Raw genomic sequence first — 20,732 nt, 5'->3', positions numbered from 1 at the left:
AGTCAGTGATACTTTGATTTTTTTTTTTGGTTCACCATACCTATCTTTTTATGTTTAATCCACAGTACCTATCATTTTTCTCAGTTTTCAAATTTAAGAAACAAAAATTAAAACATGGATTCCTTTTAGGAGGACCTAAGCATCTGTATTCCTTCTTTCTTTTTTATTTGGACCATTTTCTTTTAGTGATGGTTTTTATTTTTTAAATTGCTGTCACTTTTCAATGATTTCTCTTACATTCTCTCAACTCTCTTCCTTGCATAACAAAGAAGCAGAGCTAAGGAAAACAAACCTGCACATTAACCATACAGGAGACCATATGCCTCGTTCCTTATCTGTAGGACCATCAGAGGAGAGAGGCATGTTTAAGTGAGTCAGCATTCGAAACACAATTGTTTACTTCCCTTAATCAGAAAATTAAAGCTATGTGACATGGTTTTTTTTGTTTGTTTGTTTGTTTAAAAAAATTGTAAAAAGAACCGGGGTTCTGGACAGAAAAGAAAAAAGAACAGTGAAGTATAGTTCAGTTTGAATGAGCTTTCTTGGCAGTTCTAGAACTAATTTCTGATTGATAAGAGTCTCTTTGGCAGACTGCAATGCACAGAGATTCTGGTTACCCAGCTGGGAGCTGTGTTGAAAACAATTAAGTGTGGTAAGACTAAAAGGGAATCTAGAATGTCTTCGTCTTTTGTATGCTAATTTAAAGTAGTTATAACTTTAAAAACTTATTCATTGATGACCATTTGATAAACAGGATATAGCAGGCATTTCTGTAGGGACTCATCCTCTCTAGATTTTAGAATAATAACTATATACAGAATGATACCTACATGACTATCTAGATAGCTATATAAATAGCTATGTAGAAATATGTGTGTATTTGTGTATCTTTGTGTATGTGTGTGTGTGTGTCTATAATTGAAGATGTCAATGTGTGTGTGTGTCTATAATTGAGGATGGCAATGTATAAGGAAGACCTAGAAACAATTAGAATGCATTGGATAATGATAAAAAAAAATTTATCTTGTCAATTCTCTAGCATGACTAATGGAGTCACAAAATCTGAGTTCAGAGTTTAACTCGTGTATGTGCCTAGCTGTATGACTCTAGGCAGATGAACCTTGCTAAGGCTCAATTTTTTCATCTGTAAAATAGAGAGCAAGGTGATACACAGGGCTATTGTGAGAAGCAAATAAAATGTATGGAAAGTGCTTTGAAAGAATTAAGGCAATATATAAATGTGAGCTGTTTAGTTCCCCAGTAGGATGGCAGAGTGGATAGAGCACTGACCATGAGTTACAGAAAATCTGGATCAAATTCTGCCTCTGAAATATACTTGCTGGATGATCCTGGAGAAGTCATTTAACTTTTCTGAGTTTTAAGCATCTTTCTAAGTTATAGCAAAGGTGCTGACCTGCATTGGTAGAGGGAGTCTCCTGGCTTAGGATTTCTGGATGCCAATGAAATCAAAGATTCAGTCTCGATCCCCACCCTGCTTATTGAAAAGATTTATTGTTTGATAAGTGTGATTCATCCTTCTAATGCTGATTACAATTTCTCTTTTCCTTAGTACTTCCAATTGTCTTTATGAGCTGCTGTGGCCAAAACATTTAATAACCAATCTTTGAGTGATGAGTCTTTGTACTCAACAAGACTGATTCTTAGATAGCAGACATGTCATCTGTCACTAGGCCAATTCTCAAACCTCTTCTAGCTTGGCAAGCCCTGCCAAGGTTTGTGTGCCACTGGCCATACATAGCTTTTGAAAATCCCGTAATATAATGAGGTTGCCTAGCAGAATTTCAGTTAACATTACCTGACTGATTCCAATTAATTAAACCTTCTCCCGTGAATGGGAGAAGGTTTGGGATGAAAGAAGAAATTTGTTCTAATCTATAATTTAACAAGGGGGAAGTGGGAAAGTAGCAACCTAGGAATCACTATTTTTGTTCGTTTTCAGGCCGAACCATTAGTAGTTGATCTTAAAGACCTTTTTCAAGTCATCTATAATGTCAAGAAAAAGGAAGAAGAAGATAAGAGAAAGGCAAGTACTAGTAGAGTGTGACATGTTGGTAGGAATAGATAGCTTGATGCATTGTTGTTTTTTTTAATTACTCCAGTAGTAGAGCATTTGGGTTATTGTGTCTGAATGGATTGCTTATCACTGAGATACTTGACTTTACTCTCTTGTCAAGATAGTTGCAGATCATAGTACCATTTTAATTGACCTACTCAGAGACCATGGGGGTTAGCACAAATCTAGGCTTCTAGGGTAACCCTAAGGTTGGCTTTAAACCCTGGTTAGATTAAGTCCAAGCTGCATAGGGAGGTGAAGGAACACTTTTTTTCCTTTCTGGGTTAGAAAACCCATAGGCAGGTCTCTTTTTCCAGATTCCTTTTCTCTTTTACCTAGATCAATTCTTCTGAATCCTGAATGGTATTCAGAATCAGCCCATGTATTCAAGGGTCCTATGAGCTAAGAGCACTCAGGGTCGATAATGATTCTAGAAATCCATAGGGACATTGCCTATCCTGCTGAGGAGCCAAAGAAATTTTGCTAGCCTGACTATGCTATGTGGCATTGTGCCAAGCTATATGGAATTTTAAAAGCCATTTCATTTTCCTGCAGTTTTAGGATGGAAACAAGTGAGTTTTGTTTTTTGTCTGTCTGCGTTAAGTAGCTATTAGGTGAGATCAAAGTGGTGGTACAGATTTCTGGAAAACTGAGGTATTTTAGTAAATGCAGCTAACATAATTTTCCATTTTATTTCTATTTGTAGACAGAAGAAGCCAACAAGGCAGTTGAGGTAAATTTGTTTCTATGTTTATATAAATCACTTGATTGTGCACAAATGCTGCACTATCCCTTTCTCCTAATTGATGCAGAGTATTTCCCCAATACTAAATCCAGACCTTTGTTTAGTGATCCATTAAAATTGGGAATAAGGGGTGGCCAGGTGGCGCAGTGAGTAAGAGCGTCGGCCCCAGCTTTGGGAGACCTGGGATCGGTTCCAGCCTCAGATACTCGGCACCCCCACAAAAATAACTGGCCGTGTAACCTTGAGCAAGTTACTTAACCCCAATTGCTTTTTAAAAAATGGGAATAAATACTTAATTAAACTATAGATCTTGGAGTCAGAAGATCCATGTTCAAATCTGGGCTCTACTACTTACAACCTACATGAACTCACACAAGACAATGACTTCCCTGGGCTTCCTCTTAACAGAAGAAATTGGATTAGGTTTCTCAGGGTCTCTTCCAGTTCTAATATTCTCTGATCCTGTGACCTTTTCAGAATGGGAGTAAAGACCTGCTGACACTTGATGACCCAGCTAGAAAAATGAAATTGGTATGTCCATGAAGTCTTATGATTCTGTCCTACTCATTTATACTATGCTCAATGGATGATACTAATGAAGCCATAAAACTACCAAATCCCATCATCACTAACAATTCAGTATAGATATTTATTCTTCTAATATGACTGCTATTTTAACGTTAATATAGTAACATAGCACTGGAATATGTCTGAATCTAATCAAAATTGCTTTTTTAAGGGTGTTGACCAGATGGATTTGTTTGGGGACATGTCCACACCTCCTGACCTAAATAGTCCAACAGTAAGTATGTGGGGGAGCAGGTAGGGGAAATTTTTGCAACACAATAAATAGCACATACCCTTTAATTTTATTTCAAAATACAAATAGCCAAAAGATTTGCCTTTCCTAGCAGGAGATGCATCCCAAGTTGCCGTATGGATTTTCTATATAAAACATAGACATTATAGTATCACTTGTAAATCAGGCAAGCTGTAATTTTTTAAAAAGTTGAATCATCTCAACAATCTGTATTTGTCATCTGAAAAACAAACTAGTCAAAAATACCCACCCTTTTAGGTATTAAAAAAAAAAATAACAGGAAGGATCCATTTAGAACCTGTTGACAAAACCAACTTTGACTTGAATATTCAGATGCCAGAATTCAAGAGGAAAACTTCACCCTAGCCTCCCCTTTCTGTCACTTTTTCCTGCTTAATCAATTTCAATTCATTGGCAAGCTGGTGCTCAAAAGGTTTTGAAAAGGTTTGAAGAACACCGAAGGAAACATGAGACTGGAAATTAAGTTAAATTTACTTTGTTTTCTTACTCCTGGCCCATTATTGCTTTCTGTTTGTGGTTCAGATTGAGAAATTAAATGAGTCAGTCAGTCAGCAAGCATTTATTAAATACCTACTATATGCCTGTCTCAGCACAGATAACCAGCAATGCAAAGAAAGGCAAAAACACTGTCTCTACCTCCAGGGAGCTCACATTCTAATGGGGAAACAACATGCAGACAACCTACGATATACAAGATGTATATGGAATAGATGAAAGTTCATAGCAACTTGGGATATGATTTTTGTTCTTATACTTTCTCCCTGCCTCAAACTCCCACTCATGCAAAAAGGCCTAGTCTAGCTATTTCCAAGTAAAACCTGTGGATGTCAATAGTCCCGTATTACCTGAATATTTGGGACCTTCCCCCTCCTACCCACACACTTCCTCTCAATTTCCTGTAACCTGTCTTTTCACTACCTTTCCATAGCTATGAGTCAAGTGTTTATTGAGTGTCCATAAGTTAAGTATTAACATCAGGTTCTTGCCTCTTAAGGAATACCCAATCTAATTAATGTTATAGAAAAGAACTGTCAGCATAAGTAAAGAGAGAAACATGATTAGGGCAATCAGAGTGTATGAAAAAGTCAGATGGGTTGGAGGAGAGACCAACTGGGAGAAGCTTCTTAGAGAAACTGGGTCTTGAGCTACCAATGAAAATAAGGAAAGAAATGCAACAGGAAATTACAAAAGGCATTTCTTCGAGAGTGGCATCTGGAGCACATGTTCCCTGTCTAGAACTCCAGCCTATCAGTTCCTCAAGGCCAAGCCTGGCTCTTTAACAAAGCCTTCCCTTATGAGCTTCATCAGAAGAGCTCTTCCTTCTCTGAAAAAAATTCACATTTCTATCACACTTCAAAGTTTACAGAGTAGTTCTGATGAGACAAAAAAGGGGGTGTTTTTCCCACACTAGTGAACGAGAACAATGAAGTAGCCTGTTCATATAGTAGATAATGGCAGATATTCTCATTTCCGGTGGCATCTGCAGTAAAAGTATCCACAATTGACAGATGAGGAAACTGGGTCTCAGATTAACTTGGCCAAGTTTACCCACCTAATAGGTATCTGTTTCATGTTGAATAGAAGTTAATATTCCTTCCCATTCTTCCACATTGCCTCTCCTCTGAAATGGCATCACATTGAACAGCATTGTTAAATTTTAAAATGTGAGGGATGAGAGGCAGTATGATATATTAGAGATGTCTTCATGACCCCTTATAAGGAAGTAAAGTTTTATGTCTTAAAAAAAAATGAAACCACTTGGCAGGTGATAGCCAATTACTAGGCTAGAAAATCAGAGTATCCCTCTGGATATGCCTTACCTCCGCTTTTGTAAAGGGCTGACAGTTTTATCATGCTCTTCAAGTGGACAAGGTGGAGAGCTAAAAGCTGGGAAGATTCAAAACTCAAAACAAAATAATAGTAAGGGTTTAATCCCAGCATGGAAAGATGTCTTAAGTGAAGGACTCCCAGGAATCTCTGCTTTGCCTTGTATTATACAGCTAGGCCCAGACCAGTGTGAACAATGATTTCTCTGAAGTGGGCATGTCATTGGAATTCACAGTACATATTTCCATTGGACTGAAACCAGTTGTTTTACCTAATTATAACTTCAAATAACACAAATTGGAATATATGGGACCACTTAGGGAAGAATGCATTATTTGCACTAATCCAGACCCTGCTGTAGTAATGCTTCTCTGGATGACTTTAAATAATGGCATAGGCATATTTTCTCCATGATTAAATACAGTTTGGTTACCAGCATAAAAAAAGTGGAGATAAGAGGACAGAAATGACAGACTTTAGCAGAAGGGAGACTTAAGAGACTCTAATGGGGAGGGGGAAAGAGGAGATGGAGGGGGAGGAAATAAGAATTCACATAGCAACTACCTTGTGCCACGTACCTTGCTAAGTGCTTCACAAATATGATCTCATTTTATCTTCTCAATAACCTTGTGAGATAGGTTCTATTATTATTATTACCACTTTACAGCTGAGGAGACTGAGGGTAACAGAGGCTATATGACTTGCCTAGGGTCACAAAGCTAATAAGTATCTGAAGTTGGATTTGGACTCATATCTTCCTGACTTGACCCATCTACTGGACCTCCTAGTGCAATGATAATGGGAATTTGAAGATCTTCCCTTCCTCTTAATAAGCCCAAGGGAATTTGAAGACCTTCCCTGCTTTGAAGATATATCCTGCCCCCTATAGGCTGAATATAATCACATGAAGCCTGTGGTGGGAGGAGTTTGCTGAAGAATGGAACAGAGCCCACAGGGAGCTGGGAGGCAGAACAGTTAGACACAGTGGGAGGAGAGGACAAATTGAGAGTAAATATTGGTGTTTGTCACCTGCTGTGACAGCTAGGCTTGTGTTGGTTTGCGGGAAGGCTAAAGGATGGTATGACTCTCTGTGCTGTTATGGCTTATTAACTTCTTTGTTACTATGATGGAAGAGGCTTGCTGGTTTGGGGATTCAGTTTTCTGGTGTCTCAATAAATGTTTTGCTTCTGTCTTCTATATGCAGAGTCTGTTATATTTTGCAATTGAGTACTATGCAGGCATATTTATAGTGACCATTGGCACTGTGAATATTGCATTGGTGCTATACCTAGTTGCCTCAGTTTGCCTATCACAAACAAGAATTAAAGATGTTCCTAGCCTTGGCTGACCAGAAAACTAGTGGTAGAAATAATGAAACTGGGAATGTGTGTGTGTGTGTGTGTGTGTGCGCGTGTGTGTGTGTGTGTGTGTGTGTTTGTGTGTTTTCAGGGTTGGAGATAAAAGCGAGGTAGATGAGTTTGAAATAAATTATGTGTCAGATGTTGGCAGGACATACAGGTGAAATGCTCAATTGGTAATTGGAGATAAAGATCTGGAGAGAGGAAAGAAGTTTGGGCTGGACAGTGATTACTAAGGAAAAAAAATAGGGAGAAGGGTCAAGGTTGAGGAGAGATCTATGGGGAGAGTTGGTTCGGAAGCAAAAAGACGAAGATGAGGTAGAGGAAAATAATCAGAAGGGTACAGTGTCCCAAAAACCCAGGAGGAGAGAGTCTCCAGAGAGAAGGATGGTTAAGTTGAATAAAGCAAGAGGTTGGAATAGGGTGAGGGCTAAGATCATTGGATTTGAAGACTGAAAGGTCACTGACTTTTCAAGAGAACGAGGTCAGTGGAGGAGGAATAGGGGTGAGAAAGGAATAAATGCTGAAAAAAAACTGAATTAGCAAGGAAGGCCATCCTAAATAGTTTTAGGAAGAAAATGGTAGTTTGGGGCTTTTGTGCACTTTATATAAAATCATTTTTTTTTTAGCGATTTCAGGTTTTCAAAGCTCTTTCCTCCTATTAACCCAGGGGCACAAATATTTCACCAGCTGTAAAATAGGGATAATGAGCGTGAGAACTTATTTGCCTATGATCACAGTATCAAGATTATAATAAAAATGAAGTACAGGCTTAAAGCACTTTCTGCAAGCATTTAGCCATATGAAATAATAGGTAGTGGAGAAACTGACTTAAATATTCATCAAACCACTTTGACCTTTCAGCTACCCTCACCTGTTCGCTTCCAGTAAGTCTTTTTCATCTCCAAACCAGTTTCCTCATCTGTAAAATGGGGCAGCTAAAACATGTCCAATGTCTTTTCCAATTCTAAATCATGTGATCTTGAGGCAGAACCAGACTATCTCTTCTAAATAAATGTTATTCATTGCTATGTGCCTGTCTCAACATTGATTCCATATTTCCATATTTTTTTAGTCAGTAAGATATCATAGCAAAAGAACTAGGCATGAATGTGGGCTCTGCTGCATATGAACTGTCTGACTTTTGCTTTCAGTTCATCTGTAAAGTGAAGGGTTTGGGCTAGATCTCAAAGGTCAACTCTAAGACTTATCTAATGCATCTGCAAATACAAAGCCCCCAAGGAGGTAATCTGTTACTAAACTAGAAGACTGAAAACCATTCTAGAAAAAGATGGCTGTAGATTAGGGAGTTAACTCAATTTTGGTCCTTTTCAGTACATACTTGGTCACTTAATCTAAATTTTGATACTGTGGAAAGACCTCTGCTGCCTTTGGAGTTTGAAGACCCTAGGTTTAAATCCCACCTTATTACCCGTGACCTTGAACAAGTCACTTTACTGATCTGGGTCTATATCCTCTTCTATAAAATGAGGAGGTGCTTCGACTAGATGGCCTTTGACCTCCTTTCCAGCTCCAAATCTTTGATTCTATGTCAATGGTTCTAGCTCTTCTTGCCCATGTTCATTAACACCAGGCATCTCCTATGCCCACTTCTATACAATGGACGCCAAGGTTAGTGTCACATAATCCAGATCATAAAGATCAATTAAAACCTGAGCAGGTCACCCAGCTTTTCATAGACATTAAGCATGATTTTCCCCTGGCTCTGCCATGTATAATCTAAGAGGTAACTTCTAATACAGTTGATTTGGCAAGTCAGTGCTTGATTTCAATTAGCACAATTTTTTTTTATAGAAAATTGGTTGGGCATTTTTTCTACCCCACGTCTTTCAACACCAAAAATACCAAAACTATCATATCAAACCCTGAGCAGTCTAGATCTTTTAATCTAAGAGCAATGTCACTGAGCAGTTTGAGAGCCTTATTTATATTCATTATTACAAAGAAGAGGCCATTTCAAGTGTGAGAGAATATACTTGTCTACATAAATTCAGATTAAAACTAAATCCTTATTCTATACTAGTAGCCCTTATGCAAAGGCACATAAGAAGGGCTACATAGGTAATAGGCATCAAAGGTAGAATTTGAACCTAGATCTTTATACTCTATGGTGCCAAAATGTATGCAAGAAGGACTACACGTGTCAAGGGAACCATATTGAGAGCCAGGCAGGATTGTTAAGAGATTAAGGGGTTAGAGTAAGGTTCTTTTTCATGTATGTGTGCACGCTATATTTTTCTGTCCCTTCCCCCTTAAACGTCTATGTCCTAAAATATGTTTCTAATGTATTTGAAAAGGACAGCCCCACTAATAATGAATATCCAGCTAAGCTAGCCATGAGCTGCTTTGTGTTAGAAGGCCTGCCACTTGAAACATCAGAGAAGCTCCTATAGTGATCCTGGGTATATCACATAGAGATGTTGGGACCTGAGTATTCTTTGAACATGACCAAGCTCACTTTCTGTTAGACTGCTCACCCTCTCTCTTCCCTGAGCCCTTCCTTTAATAACAGCTTCTGAGTGCAGAGGAAAATGGAAGATGGCTTAAGTAAAGATGAAGATGCTATGGAATACTTTGCTGCTAAGGAGAGCAGCAGAATAGAATTAAAAACCTAGACAATATGAAGAATTTCTCTTATGTACTGCTTGACTTGTCTTATGGGGATCAGATAACTCAAAGGCCTAAGTTGCAGTTGGAACTCTCAAGCTGTTCCCACAGGAGAACCCTTAGTAGTTATGGTTTCCTCTGATTTTATGTTAGAATTGTTTTAGGACCAAAAACTATTTAAGGATGCCTCATGCTATCAAGAAAAGAACATAATACTAGCTAGACACAGGGAGTCCTGGATCCTAGTCTATACTCACATAACTAGTTAGTATGAAACTCTGGACAGGCAAGGTGTTTGACCCCTCTGAGCCTGATCTTTGAACCCGAAAGGATTTTGCATAGAAATGTCAGGATCCCTTAATCCTCATCACTGTAACCTTTGGAGATGTCTCTAAAGGCTTGATTACTACATTGGGGAGTCAGAGAGTAATGAGTTTGAATACACCTGAGACTGGTGTATGAGCCTAAGTAAGTCATTTAACCTCTCAGCCTAAATTTCTTTATCTACAAAATAGAAATAATAGCACCATGCTCACAGGGTATTGTGAAGGTCAAATGAGGTAAGGTATATAAAGTGTTTTTCACTTAAGAGTTGTTATTATTAGTTGAATGAGAAGCAATAGCCTTTCACCAAGAGAATCACAATAAAGTGAAAAATACTAAGGATTGTCATGAGCAAAAGTGGGAACTGGGGGAAGAAAGGGAGTGTGTATTGACCATGGGAGAGCAAATCGATAGCTGACTGCTGAATGGATAAGAGAAAAGATATTCATTTGAGGTATGTTGTCAATGATTACCATGATACAGCTCACATTTAAAACCACGATATTAACTAACACTGTCTCTTTTCTTTCTAAATTTGATAGGAAAGCAAAGATATCCTGTTAGTGGATCTAAACTCTGAAATCGACACCAATCAGAATTCTCTAAGAGAAAATCCCTTCTTAACCAATGGCATCACTTCCTGCTCGCTTCCTCGACCAAAGCCCCAGACACCTTTCTTGCCTGAAAATGCTTTTTCTGCCAATCTCAACTTCTTTCCCACCCCAAATCCTGACCCTTTCCGTGATGATCCTTTCACACAACCAGACCAATCGACACCCTCTTCATTTGATTCTTCCAAATCTCCAGATCAGAAGAAAGAGAGTCTAAATAGATTCTTACCACTTCCACTGAGTAATGGGTCTCTGAATGGCGATTTTGATTACTTTGGGCAACAGTTTGACCAGATTTCTAATCGAACTGGGAAACAGGAGGTTCAGGCAGGCCAGTGGCCCTTTGCAAGTTTGCAAACCCAGCCCACAATAAGAACTCAGAATGGGGTACCTGAAAGAGAACAAAATGGCTTTATCTCATCTTCCCCCAATTTTTTTGTGGGGAGCCCTTCCAAAGGACTGTCGCTACCCAACGGAATAAAGCAGGACACAGAAAACTCTGCCCAGTCCTCACCACATGACTCCATAACAATTATACCACCTCCACAAAGTACCAAACCTGGAAGAGGCAGAAGGACTGCTAAGGTGAATTACCTTCTTCACATATCCATTGGCAGAATGCATGTTCGGTACCAAAGGGTGGCTTAATGCAAGCTTTTTTTACCCCCTCTGCTATTGTAACTTCCAGAGTGTGGCTGTAAGATAGAAGGTGGGACAAGTCACATCAGTTCTCCAGGAATATTTCCCTCTAATCATCCGTCGTTCTTAAACTTCCCCTTCCCCTCACAGCAGTGTTTGTCACCTTCTTTCCACTTGCATGCTTTTTCACTTAATAGATTTAACTAAACAAGTTTTCTATTTTAATGCTACCGGGCTTCTGTATCTCTGGTAAGTTGATCTTTACATACTATGGGGGCAAGGGAAGGTCAGAGTTAGCCTTGGAGTAGTGTTGCCACAGTCTCTTACATGTGAACTTGGAGCTTTGTTTAAAAAAAATAGATACATAGATGTTCATTCTAGGATTGATGAGTAGAAATCAACCCATTATTATTTTAGGTAGTAAATTCATCCTTTAGATTTGTATGTCTCAAAGCATATTGGTCTAATACATGTGTCTAATACACTATCTAATACAAGTGCAATGGAGTGACCTAGATCTCTTCTTGGTCAAGTGTTTCCATCTATACAAACTTTTCCAGCTCTTGGGCAGATTACCTGACAAACTTGGGGGAAATGGGGCTATCTCAAGCAGGTATCAGCAAAGTAAACAATAACAACAAAAATGATAATCTAAAAAAACGGACTGGGAGTGAGACCTGAGGTATAGTTCTGGCTCTGTCATTAACTCACTCTGCTTGTCTGCAAAATGGGAGGACTGGATAAGCTCCTCGAGGGCCTTTCCTTCTCTGATGTTCTATGACTTGGTTATCTAGCCTGGTCTTTCTCTGCCAATTATTCAGTAGAAAAATGACTAGTGACTAAAATAACTAAGGTTCCAACTGTTCTCATACAGTCAAGAACAGACTTTTGGGTTTTAGGAAATTCAGTCTTTCCCTTTTCTGAAAAGTGAAGGATGAGAATAATCTTGATTATTTACAATTATCAAACTAATTTTTTCTGTTTTTTTTCCCCTCCCTATCTTTCTTCTCCTATTACTACCACCAGTCTCCAATGAATGATATATTTGGGTCAGATCTTTTTGCCGCTCCCACCACAGAATCCCCATGTCAGACTTCACCAACAGGACAACCTACAGGCTTGCAGAACAATCCTATGGACCTCTTCAACACTAATGCTCCATCCTCAGTGGGTTCCCTGGCTGCTCTAGGTAAGTTCATTAGGCTCCTGTCCTCTTTTTACTTAAATCTTCTAGTTATCAAAGTTCTGAAGAGTTAGAAGTGGTTCTAATATTCCCAACCTGAATTTGAAAAATGTCAAAGAAAGAGCAGAGAGGTGACTTCCCTTTCATATAGGCAAGGCCTGTGTAAATGTCTACATGTGAATTAAAATGTACTCTAGTATCCAGAATGTGGGCAGCTAGGTGGTGCAGTGGATAGACTACTGGGCCTGGAGTTAGGAAGACTCATCTTCCTGAGTTCAAATATGGCCTCAACTTAGTAGCTGTGTGACCCTGGACAAGTCACCTAACCCTGGTTGTTTCAGTTCCTCATCTATAAAATGAGCTAGAGAAGGCAATAGCAAAGCACTCCACTATCCGCCAAGAAAACCCAAATTGGGTCATGAAGAGTTAGACAATACAGAGAATAACTGAACAACAACAAAAATCTAGAATATTTTCTCACTGATTTGCTGCAAAAAAGTAAAATGCTACTATTTGAATGATTCATCATTATTAGATTGGAGTTATAATTTCATTAGCATATGGAGCCTCCCAGTGTGAAAACACCCATTTACCAATGCAGATTGGCACCTGCTTTGAAATTTATCGTCCGAGTTTCCTAGGGTCTTGCATTAAAATGACTTGCCCCCATGGTCACGCAATCAGGTTGTAGCAAGGGTAAGGCTCTGTATCCATATTTATATAAAAAGTCATGAACTCTCAAACCTTATGACTTAAATCAATTAAATTTTTAAAAATAAGTAAATAAAATAATTTTTTAAAAAAAGATAAAACTGACATGAGATATTTGCCTAAAAGAACTGATAGGTGACTTTTTAAATTTGTGTTTTGTCCAGAAGTTCCAGAGAGCTTTTGGTCCTTGGGGATGGGGAAGGATTAAAGAGAAGTAATCATAAACCTAAATAGGAGAAGGCAGGATGCTTCCTGAGGAGGGGTGGGTGCAGAGGAACATCATACCTCCTTCACAATTTGACCTTGGGCTGGCTGGCTCAGCAAGACCACTCTGAACAGCCTCCCATTATTTTCAGACTTGTTGCTAATTTCAGTCCGTTCAACAAATGTCTGCCATTGAGGGAGAAGGAGGGGCTGACTTTTGCTGCTTGGCACTTCCACAGACTCCCCCCACTTAGGAGTGAAAAGGTTCCAGGTAGCATTCTCCTCCCTCTTATAGAACTTAAACCAGAAATGTTAGATTTCTCTGATTCTGACAGGGGCTCAATCATTAGGTGTGCCTTTCTTCCGTTAGGAAAATGTTTTGACCCTGTCATGCTAAATTCGTTGAGTCATGTCTGGGTGGAGATGGGGTGTTGCCCAGCTGCTGAATGGCTGAAGATTTTTCCTTGTGCATATTCCCTCACTTGCTCTGATTCTCCTTGAGAGCACACATACAAGCAACTCTTCCTAAATGTTCTGTGATCTCTAGTGGGTTTCACTGTTCCGCTCCCTCCCCCAAAATGGCACTGATAGACACTGCCAACCTCTTTACAGCAAGAAGAAAAATGCCTGCATGTCATGGCTATGATTAAATAATGTCAGAGAGCTCTAATATCCATGCCTTAAAGAAATTTTTATAGTCAATATTTTACTAGTCAGCCTGAAAATACAGCTGGACCCAATAACTGTTAATTTATTCAAATGAAGTGAAGCTTTTTGGCGGGGTGCCCCCGTTGAGGCCTTGGGATGCACAACAGCAGAATACTGATGATTCTTCAGAGTTTGGCCACTGCTGTAAAATGAGCTTGACAGTATAGTCCCTGTCCACTAGCTGTAAGCCCCCGCCAAGCCACAGAAGGTTGTAGGTCTGGCTTCCGCCCCCAGCTGGGCAATCACATCCTGTGGTGAGCCGGTGGGGGTAGAACCCTCAGCACTCCGATGCTGCACAAAGCTGAGACCTGGCATCAGGACCGGAGACTGACCTCATCTACACCTCCTTCCTTCCCTGCCCCTCCTCTGCCTCTCCTGCCCTGAATACACCACAACACACACACACACACACACACACACACACACACACACACACACAGCTTCTTCGTGTGAGTGTGTGAGGAGGAAGAGGAAGGAAGGCTGAAGACTGAAAAGCTTTTAGCTCTTGCTGTTCAGGGCACTTTTCTCTTCCTCCTTGTCCCACCCATAACCCTCATGATCAAAGCCACAAATATTGCTCCTAAGAGGATAAGAGGAGGAAGCATAAAACTGGAAAGTTTGTAAAATGCTAACCTGTCTTTTTTCTTTTTCTTTTTTTTTTGGGGGGGGGAGTAGGGCAATTGGGGTTCAGTGACTTGCCCAAGGTCACACGGCTAGTTTTGTGTTAAGTATCTGAGGCCAGATTTGAACTCAGGTCCTCCTGACTCCAGGGCTGGTGCTCTATTCACTACACCACCTAGCTGCCCCCTAACTTGTCTTTTTTTGTTATTCTACAATTGTTTTTTTTAATCATATTAATAAATAATGAGTGAGAGAAAAGTCTTTAATGAAACTAAAATGAAGGTCAGTTATTCTTTTTTTTCCCCCCACTTAATAGTATTTTATTTTTTTCCAATTACATGTAAAGATAGTTTTCAACATTCACTTTTATAAGATTTTGAGTTCCAAATGTGAGTTATTCTTTCTACCATCTTTGAGTCAATCCATTTTTTTTAGGATTATATAAAATTGCTATTTCAGAGAATCCCAGATTTAGATCTGAGAAAGCTCTAAGGTCACTTCCAACTCCTTTATTATATAGATGAGGAAGTAGAAGTTAAGAAATGGTGTGACTTACCCAGGGATATACCACTATCAAGGCAGGTTTTGAACTTGGGTCTTCCTGATTACAAATACACACTATCCAACATACTCTGCTGTCTCTCATGCCAAAGGATCAGCTCTTTTCTTAAGTTAAGCAATGGGAGATCCTCTGGCTAAATAGAACAGTAGAACCCGTGGGTCCCCCTATGAGAATCGGCCAACATTCTATAAGTAGAAGACTTTAATTATATGGACATATCAAGGTTAAATTCTTACGAAGTGAAGGAGTCTTAATTTTCCTCCTTGTTCACACTGGCATACCCAGGATGGCTGCTAGCACAGATTCTTATATCTGATATACTAGGAAAGATAGCAGTTCAAGGAGTCAACAATCTTTTTAAATTACATTCATTAGTTCAGGGAGAAAAAATCAGCACCCTAAACATCAGAGAAAATCCAAACATAGAAAATAGAGAATACAAGCAGAAAAATAAAGACCAACACACCGGGCTTCTAACTCTGAGAAATTAGCACAGATCAACAGATCCAGCTGTCTGACCAAAGCAATACATACATAGTTACCAGGGAGAGAAGCACCAGCATCTGGGTTTTTCAAGGCCTGGGAGTTCCTTAACAGCTACCCAGACTCTCATCTGGTCAATCACAAGAACACTCTTTCAGTGAGTAAGCTCCAAAGCAAAATGCTAACCTCAGAGTATATATGCCATTTTTTAAGAGCCAGAAGGCATCACAACCCTCATGACTCAGTGCCTAATTAGAAATTACCAAAAGGTGTGAAAGTTTTCCTACAAGCAAGCCTTCCCTAAGCAAGTTTGCCTTAATGGCTTCAAGTGAGGCCTATTAATGGGCAGGGAAGATCTTCTATGCCATTAACATTATACCCACCCTCTGATTTTCCCAGTATTTCTACTTTAGTAAGTACTGTGGTCAGGAAATGGTAGAAAAATTTGTCAGAATATAGTTTGACAGATATTAATTTGGTGCCCAAGAAGGCAACTTAGGGATAAAAACAGAAAGAAAGAAAAAAAAAGGAGACAAATGTAAATTCCAATTCCATTAGCTATGTGAACTTGGACATCTGGACCTCAGTTTTTGTCCTCTGTAAAATGAGTTTAGAATCCAGGGATGGGGAACCTGCAGCCTCAAGGCCACATGTGGCCCCTCTAGGTCCTTAAATGTGGCCCTTTGACTGAGTCTAAACTTCACAGAACAAATCTTTTCATTAATTTTTATTAATTTATTTACTTATATTTATTTTATTTTGCATATTTAATAAACTCAATTAATTTTTATTAATTTGTTTTATTTTATTATATATTTATACATTTTTAATTAATTAAAGGATTTGTTGTGTGAAGTTTGGATTCAGTCAAAGGGCTGCACTTGAAGACCTAGAGGGCCATATGTAGCTTTGAGGCTGAAGGTTCTCCACTAAGTTTCTAGGGATCCTGTCAGCTCTAACATTCTCAATTTTCCTCATTTAGCAAACAGGTTCAGTTTGATTAAAAACTAGCCAATATTTTGTCCAGAATAAAGTTCTGTTGTGTTTAAAATGTAAACTCCACTCTTAGTTCATGTACAAGTACAAAAACTGGTAGCAGATCAGATTTGGCTCAAGAATGTGGTTTGCTGACCTCTGATCTAGATCATGGTGATCATATAAGACATCAGAGTTAATTTAGACTATCCTGTAACGTGTGTGTGTGTGAGAGAGAGAGAACCAAAAGGGTATAATATTATACTGTTGCTAATAATGAATCCAATTTATCAAGGACTTTTAAAGTTCACCATGTGTGATGAGATCCTAGAGAGTTGGGTTTTGTTTTTAATATTACTCTCATCTGATATAGAAATAGCATTACCAAGGTCTCTTGTTCTATTCTGGAGGGACTGGGAAACTTTGATGAACTGAGTGTCAAACAAGTTCAAGGCAGGGGGAGTTTTGAAATGAGGAGATTTGCTATCTGTTTTCTTTTTAATATATATGTGGAGATGAATTGTGGCCAAGAAGGCACCCTAGGTTTTCAGTGCCCCAGAGAGGAGTGAAAGAGGAAATGCCTGAAGCACTGGGGATAAACTGCAGGTGACCCCACTAAAGGGGGGCAGAGAGGACCAATTTGGCACAATTAATGACATGCTTTGATTCTAATGACAAGCTTCTAGGATATCATATGAGAGGGTTTAATAGCTTGGATGGAGAGTTCATTGAGGTTTGAGGAGAGTACCTCATAAGTACCTTCACTTGCTTCTGCCTTTCTGATTAGAGGGCTGGAAGACAGAGGAAAAAACTCCTCCCATCTCCTCCTTTTACAGAGGCTTCAAAATCCCAGCCATCTCTTTGTTTGCCACCAGCAGCTTGGCTTGGTTTTGACTCCACAATCATCATAAACATGCCCCATGGATAGACTTATCACCAGGAAATTCACCGTGGTGGACACTGCTTCAGCTTTGGCACACAGAGCTTATCAGAAGCCTTTTCGATTGGAAGGCTAGAGTATAGAGCAGAAAAACTCCTCCCAGAGTCCCCCTTAAAAGAGGGCTCAGAAGCCCCATCATCATTATCTCAATTTGGGTGCTCTTCCCCCACTGCTTTCTTTTCTCTGTTGCCTTCCCCCATTAAATTGTAAATTCTTTGAGAGGACAGTCCTCTTGTTATTTGTATCCCCAGCACAGTGTTCAGTATATAGTAGACACTTAATGAATGTTTGCCATATATTTTATCTCACCATTATCCTCAGATTCATGACCAAGTTGAGGTTGGGTGATACAATGTAAAAAAAAAATCAATTTTTATTTAAAGTAGTCCTCTCAGCACTTCCTTTAACAAGTCTCCCATCACAGTCACAACTAAAAAAAAAATGTTGGCTCTCCTATCAACACTTGATGTATTAAAATTGACAGAAACTATGAAATGGTACCCATGGGATGTGAGTATAATGAGGTTTCATGGAAATGAGCTGTCATTCATGTATGTGAATTATCTTAAAATTAACCATCTAGTGGGGCAGCTAGGTGGCAAAGTGAGTAAAGCACTGGCCCCAGAGTCAGGAGGACCTGAGTTCAGTTCTGGCCTCAGACACTTAACACCCACACAAAAAAACTAGCCGTGTAACCTTGGGCAAGTTACTCAACCCCAATTGCCCTCCAAAAAGGCAAAAAAAAATTAACCATCTAGTGTGGTGGCTAGACTGGCTTTGTGTATGGGCATTGTTAAATTACATTTGTGCAACAAGGGTGTCTGTTTCCTCCAATGTTCAGGTACTTAAGAAAACTACCATAGGATATAATTGATGATTTAATTCTATTTTTTGCATTTCTCATTTGGTGAAATTTAACATTTTTCCCTTTTATTCCTTAGGTGGCTTACCAGTAACAACACCTCAGACAGGACCATGGAACCCACCATCATTAGTTTTCAACCAGTCCACCTCAGTGCCCATGATGAGTTCTCAGCCTTCAGGATTCAGTCAGCCTCTTGCCTTTAGTACAAACCCTCCAGTCTCAGGCTGGGACCAGCCAACATCCTATGGAGCCCCAGCATCACCCTCTTCCCCTCCTCTCTGGGGCTCTACCACAAATGTGCCAGCTAATACATGGCCAGCCCAAGTCTCTGTGGGCAACCCTTTTCAGAGCAACATATTCCCAACAGCTGCCACGCCTGGCCAGCAATCTTCTGTGCTTATCTCAGGCTCACCACCTCAGCCCCCTCCCAGAACTGTCCCACAGAAGGATATGTCTTGCGATGCCTTCACTGCCTTAGACCCACTTGGGGATAAAGAAATCAAAGAGGTGAAAGAAATGTTTAAGGACATCCAGCTGAGGCAGCGACCGGCAGTGCCAGCAAGGAAGGGGGAGCAAGCATCCTCTGGGGCCTCAGGAGCCTTCTCCAGTTACTTCACAAGCAAAGTTGGAATTCCACAAGAGAGTGCAGAGAATGAGGAATTAGATGCTAATCAGTTGTTGGCCAAGATAAATGGTAAGGTGTTTTCCCTGACAACCTGGTCCAGGGTAATCTGGTCTGGAAGAACCCAGTGCTAGCTTCTTTCTCATTTCATTGACCATCCAATAGCTCCACAAAAAGTTTAACTATGTATATCTTGGAATACATTAATGAATATTATTGTTATCTTTAAAAAAAAAAAAACTGGCCTGACATTGCCCCCTAGTGACAGGTGTCTTGGCACTGGTGGTACTAGCCTTCAGAACTAGAAACACCGGCAATGTTCTCAGGCCTGACTTGTAGTATTCTGGAAAAGCAAATGATCCTCTTTCAACTTATGCATTGATTCTGCCTTAAACAGCTTTGAAAGAGGTCTTAAAAGCCTCTGCTTCATAATAATGAGTTCCTTTATTTTTATTCCATAGATTGGGGGTGGGGGAGGGGCATAAAATTGAAGGAATAAGCATTTATTGAGTGCCTAATATGCACCAGGCATTGTCCTGAGCAGGAAACAGACCTATAGATTGATCAGTCTAGGGGAATGCCAGTGTGAATGAGGAGCTCATCTGTAATATAAGGCTTCATCACTTAACCTAGTCTCATGCCCTGAGAGGTTTAAATAACTTGCCAGTCAGATAGTCAGTAGGTGTCAGAAGCAGGATTTGAATCCCTATCTTCCTGAATGCAAGTCCAGTGATATTGCACTTGGATTCTTTAACCCCCTCACAGTTCTGAGAAACAGTATCCAAGTTCTTTTATCAAATCGAATGAGATTAATATTTATAAAATGATTAGCACAGTGTTTACAACACAGTGGTCACGATAAACGCTTGTTCTTTATCTCATTGAGGCAAATGTTATCAGGATGACTAGATAAGAAACCAGCCTACTAAGTAGCATGTTTTGAATTTTTGCCCTGTTTTTCTTTTTAAAGAAGCACCAAAGCCAGCTCCCAGGCAAAGCACCCCTTTAGCTTCCAAGCCAGTGGAAAACTCATTTGAGAACCTTTTTGCAAAAGATCCTTTCCGTTCTCCATTGCAAGTACCCGTAAGTATGATTATTGGAGAGAAACCTGATAACTTGACAAGTTATTCTATTTTAACTTTAGTTAATCTCACTTTTAATTCTTAATTCATAAATAATATTTATGTCACACATACCCAAAAGGGTAGAAGAATCAACTTTGAGAACCAAACCTATCTTTGGCACATTGCTTCCCTCTCAAAAAGATAATACAGTTTTCCCTTCCACATCATGGGGGTTAGGGCCATGGCAACCCTCGATCTGGAAAATCAGCATGAAACTTTTTGGCCCTCTCTTTATGCCACAAAAGTATTCTGAATTTTTTTTTCTTTTTCTGTTATGGGGTATTTACATATATTTTATGCATTTCTGTGTTTCTAAACTTTTTCTGTGTCATCTGCTGGCCTTTGCATATCATCTGGGAATTGCGCAAAACTCCACCAAAATTCCCATTTAATTTCTTGTGCTGACTCGAGATATATCAAACCCTCAATGGAGAAAGTCACGATGTGAATGGGATAATTATTATCTTTCACTTGTAGTCACATGTCTTGAACTGTTATAGTTGGGCAAAAATGGATACTTTAAAGTAAGATGCCTGTTGTTGGAAGTATTTATTATGTGACTTAAAATACGACTCATTTGACCAAAGCTGTAATTCTACCTTAAAAAGACTTAATTTCTTAATATGATCACCTTAATGGCAACAAATCATAGAAGATGCGCCAAATATTATACTTAGGGATCAAACT

The 20,732-nt window shown here is 39.4% G+C and overlaps 1 protein-coding gene across 8 annotated transcripts in view; it reads left to right on the top strand.

Moving 5' to 3' along the window:
* The window catches only part of DAB2 (DAB adaptor protein 2), a 68,937-nt gene that overhangs the window by 42,844 nt on the left and 5,361 nt on the right, over positions 1 to 20,732 (top strand). Inside the window, exons 6-13 of one of the 8 annotated variants that reach the window (XM_069096200.1) lie at positions 1,961 to 2,048; positions 2,785 to 2,807; positions 3,297 to 3,350; positions 3,559 to 3,621; positions 10,340 to 10,993; positions 12,074 to 12,236; positions 18,376 to 18,993; positions 19,892 to 20,004. In XM_069096200.1, the coding sequence (XP_068952301.1) occupies positions 1,961 to 2,048; positions 2,785 to 2,807; positions 3,297 to 3,350; positions 3,559 to 3,621; positions 10,340 to 10,993; positions 12,074 to 12,236; positions 18,376 to 18,993; positions 19,892 to 20,004 (1,776 nt within the window). Of the gene's footprint in view, positions 1 to 1,960; positions 2,049 to 2,780; positions 2,808 to 3,296; positions 3,351 to 3,558; positions 3,622 to 10,339; positions 10,994 to 12,073; positions 12,237 to 18,375; positions 18,994 to 19,891; positions 20,005 to 20,732 lie in introns of all 8 variants that reach the window. The other 7 variants (XM_069096199.1, XM_069096207.1, XM_069096204.1 and 4 more) reach the window with 7 other exon arrangements.

Source organism: Petaurus breviceps, unplaced genomic scaffold (genome assembly GCF_028583685.1).
Source record: "Petaurus breviceps papuanus isolate PSGF00001 unplaced genomic scaffold, PetGlider_PUasm1.0 229, whole genome shotgun sequence".
NCBI classification, from domain to species: domain Eukaryota; kingdom Metazoa; phylum Chordata; class Mammalia; order Diprotodontia; family Petauridae; genus Petaurus; species Petaurus breviceps.
Note: the sequence above shows the minus strand (reverse complement) of the source record. Positions and strands in the feature narration are given on the sequence as shown.